This window comes from Limulus polyphemus, unplaced genomic scaffold (assembly GCF_000517525.1).
Source record: "Limulus polyphemus unplaced genomic scaffold, Limulus_polyphemus-2.1.2 Scaffold15577, whole genome shotgun sequence".
Lineage (NCBI taxonomy): Eukaryota > Metazoa > Arthropoda > Merostomata > Xiphosura > Limulidae > Limulus > Limulus polyphemus.
This window is the reverse complement of record NW_013681187.1, coordinates 1-4,053: the sequence shown is the minus strand read 5'-3', so window position 1 is coordinate 4,053 and position 4,053 is coordinate 1. Positions and strand designations below refer to the sequence as shown.

Below are 4,053 nucleotides of genomic sequence, written 5' to 3'. Positions count from 1 at the left end.
TAGGGACGGCTAGCGCAGATAGCCCTCGTGTAGCTTTGCGCGAAATTCAAAAACAAAAAAACCAGAAGAACCATGTGTGCGGTGGGGAAGAGGCCAATAAAAGAAAAATAACAAAACCTTCTGTCGTGGGTAGTTCCGGCAAATGATTATAGATTTTAATTGTTGTCAGTACGTTATTACTGACGGAATGCCATTAAAACTCATTGATTAAATAACCTTGTTTTCAAGATCAGTTTATTTTAAGAGTCTTAGAAGTTAAACTTGTCTCTACAGTCCAAGGTAAGCGGTTTTAATTATTGAATGTGTTAGAAATATAGGAGACTTGTTAACGTATTGCGTATTTTCCACAGGTCTAGACAAGAAGCTGGAAGATCCAAGGTTCAAGGACACTGGGATACTTTACCAAATCACCACTTGTCTGTGGCTGCTGCGTACAGTGGCTATGAACTGTACCTGCCCGAGTTGGCGCCTGTAAGGTCATATCGACTGAAGCCTTCCTTTGGCCGACCTATAAGATCTAGTCATTTTAAACGTAAATTAAGGTATTTCGTATACAGTCCTTTAGTTTTTGGTCGACAAGTGCACTATCAACCAGTGGCCATAGTGCCAACGTCTTCGCATCTTCTGGAAAGTGTCCCTTCTGCCCAAGTCATCGCCGCTTGGCCGATGAATATGGGGCAGAAGGCATCGGTTGGTGTCAAAACAATTACCAGAGATTCTTCTGGTGCGTCTCACTACAGACCTCACACTCGGGAATTGGCTGTAAACCAAGACATACAAAGACCTGCCAGATTGGATATGCTTTTGGACATGCCTCCGGTTAGCCATGAGCAGCAAATAAAGCACGCTTGGAATTCAGAAGATCGATCCATCAATATATTTGTGAAAGATGAAGATAAGTTAACTTTCCACCGACACCCAGTGGCCCAAAGCACTGACTGCATTCGTGGCAAAGTGGGCTACACTCGGGGCATCCACGTATGGGAAATTCACTGGAGTACTCGACAGAGGGGAACTCATGCTGTTGTGGGGGTGGCTACGCGTGAGGCGTCCCTTCACTGTGTGGGTTACCAATCACTTGTGGGGAGTAACCCAGAGTCGTGGGGCTGGGATTTGGGGCGGAACAAGCTGTATCATGATATGAAGAACAATTCGGGAATTACCTACCCGTGTCTGTTGAAACGTGACGAGACATTCGTGGTTCCAGACTCTTTCCTAGTAGTTTTAGACATGGACGAGGGCACGTTGTCGTTTGTAGTGGATGGTCAGTACTTAGGTGTGGCCTTTCGTGGACTGAAAGGAAAGAAACTTTATCCCGTTGTCAGTGCAGTTTGGGGACATTGTGAGATCACCATGAAATACATTGGCGGCTTAGATCGTAAGCATATTTTCATTTATTTATTGAATAGTTGACACTTGACGTCGAAAACGTATTTATTAGTACATAGAGGGTCGCTAAGTACTTGGGTTGATTGATAGCGTATTTAGCAAATCGAGATAATGACGACTCGGTGTTGTTGTTGTTGTCTTTTTTTTTATAGCGCTGATGGATTATTTTTCCAAATTCTACGCGTGAATGGAAGTTATAAATCTTTTGGTTACTAGAAATTAAAGTTTACTTTTCTTAAGCTCGCGAAACACTTAGCATAAAGATATTTTACTGTACGAATGTTCAGAATGTATTCCAATAATATATGCTGTTAATATCGTCATTCTCGTACCTTCTTTTCTAAGGAAATCTGCTCTTGTGTACGGTGATTATACCTCAGTTAAACTCACCATAGGTATTGGTGAGCTGCTGTATAGCTCGGCCTGCAATCTGAGGGTAGCTGGATCGAAATCCATCGCCCTTTCAGCCATGGGGAGCAATATAATATAACAGTCAACCCCACTGTTGGTTGGTAAGGAGATGGCGGTGGGTGGTGTTGACTAGCTGCCTTTCCTTTAGTCCATAACTTCAAAGTTCAGGATGGCTAGCGCCGATAGCCCTGGAATAGCTTTACGCAAAATCCAACAAATAAATAGGTTGGTTTATGAGACGTGACGTGTAACAGGGCTATAAATAATGAAATATAATTACATTAACTAAAGGGACAGTTATCAGGAAGATTACATTCACTAAAGGGAAAGTTATCAGGAAGATTACATTAACTAAAGGGAAAGTTATCAGGAAGATTACATTCACTAAAGGGAAAGTTATCAGGAAGATTACATTCACTAAAGGAATAGTTATCAGGAAGATTACGTTCACTAAAGGGAAAGTTATCAGGAATATTAAATTCACTAAAGGGATAGTTATCAGGAAGATTACATTCACTAAAGGGAAAGTTATCAGGAAGATTACATTCACTAAAGGGAAAGTTATCAGGAAGATTACATTCACTAAAGGGATAGTTATCAGGAAGATTACGTTCACTAAAGGGACAGTTATCAGGAAGATTACATTCACTAAAAGGATAGTTATCAGGAAGATTACGTTCACTAAAGGGAAAGTTATCAGGAAAATTACATTCACTAAAGGGAAAGTTATCAGGAAGATTACATTCACTAAAGGGATAGTTATCAGGAAGATTACATTCACTAAAGGGAAAGTTATCAGGAAGATTACATTCCCTCGTGTAAAGTTGCATTTCCTCATGAATTTTTTTTATTATTTAATCCATTCAATATGTTCACTTTCATTGGTCACAAATAAAGGAATACAGATGGACCATGTATTCCCGATCAGGAAAGGCAACGAAAAAGATGAAAGTTAAATTCCTCGGGAATGTAATATTTCAATCCCCGTGTAGGTGTTCTCTTGGGCCATGATAGAATACATGATTTTAGCTTAGCTTCGTACAATAGATACTGTTGGGCTAACACTAACATATACATAACACCGTTCAACTTTCAGCCTAACCTAAGCCTTGTGGGAGATATTTCAAGTATTACTGACATTTCTGCATTGAAACTGGCTCTAGCTAAATAAAACTTTCATGTGAGGGCCCAGTGATTCATCAAAGGTGACGCTGAAAAGAGAGAGAGAGAGAAAAAAAAGAACTAAAATTACCTTCCGTTAGGGATCGTTGTGCGCGTGTTCTTTCTTTAAACATATTTAGCACGTGTATCACTAATTGCACTTAATTATTTCCAAAACCTCACGTGTTAGAAACATTACTGTCGAAGATCAGATGGATCAAAAAATGACTAGCTCTACACAGACTTGCCAAACCGTACGTGCATAAGTTCAGATGCAACATTTAATTTACTGTCTTCCACGGAGATCAATTGAGAAATCCATTGCTGCCATCAATTCTGTTCTGATCTGGTCCCGAGCACAGTCAGGTGGTTGGCGTGCCGGACTGTCGATGATTGGCGTTGCGTTACCGAAAGAAAAAAAAAATAGTGCTTCGCATTTTGCCTGGTTGCGTTATAAGAGTGACGGTGAAGTCCCACTATTCGATTAGAGTAGGTCAAGAGTTGGCGGTGGGTGCTGTTGACCATCTGCCTTTTTTCTCCTTTTGTGTAGCTTTGTGCAAGTATCCGAAACATTTGATCATTCTCGATCACTCGTTTTATCGGTGTCTGTCTGACCTATTCGTCACTCGACTCGCAGTCTGAGAGGTCGCGGGTTCGAATCCCCGTCCCACCAAACATGTTCGCCCTTTCAGCCGTGGGACCGTTATGACGTGATGATCAATACCACTATTCGTTGTTAAAAGAGTAGCCCAAGAGTTGGCAGTGGGTGGTGAAGTCTTAGCTGCTTTCACTGCTAAATTAAGGACGGATAGCGCAGATAGCCCTCGTGTAGCTTTGCGCGAAATTCAAAACAAACCCATTCGTCCTTTTTTTAAGTATAGATTTCCAAGAATGTGCGAGACAACAGGATATTATTTATATAACTTACAGAATATATTTTAAGTTTTAGTAATAGTTTTTACCACACGTGGCTTAGACTTTTCCTTCCACGTTAAGACTCATTTCGTTGTCTTTCAAAATTTGTAGTGCAATACTGGAGAGATTTACACATTTTGTTAAGAAGTTTAGAAAAAAACGACCTTTATACTCCAG

The 4,053-nt window shown here is 40.6% G+C and overlaps 1 protein-coding gene across 1 annotated transcript; it reads left to right on the top strand.

The window, feature by feature from the left end:
• The first annotated feature begins 309 nt into the window (after positions 1-309).
• LOC106477456 (protein gustavus-like) lies at positions 310-1,413 on the top strand. The gene has a single exon (XM_022381032.1). It carries the CDS (start codon positions 667-669, stop codon positions 1,411-1,413), a length of 747 nt encoding a protein of 248 aa, XP_022236740.1. The 5' UTR covers positions 310-666.
• Positions 1,414-4,053: the final 2,640 nt, after the last annotated feature.

Bases quoted from the DNA above. Each gene is read 5' to 3' on its own strand.
- LOC106477456 (XM_022381032.1), top strand. From the start codon at position 667: ATGAATATGGGGCAGAAGGCATCGGTTGGTGTCAAAACAATTACCAGA.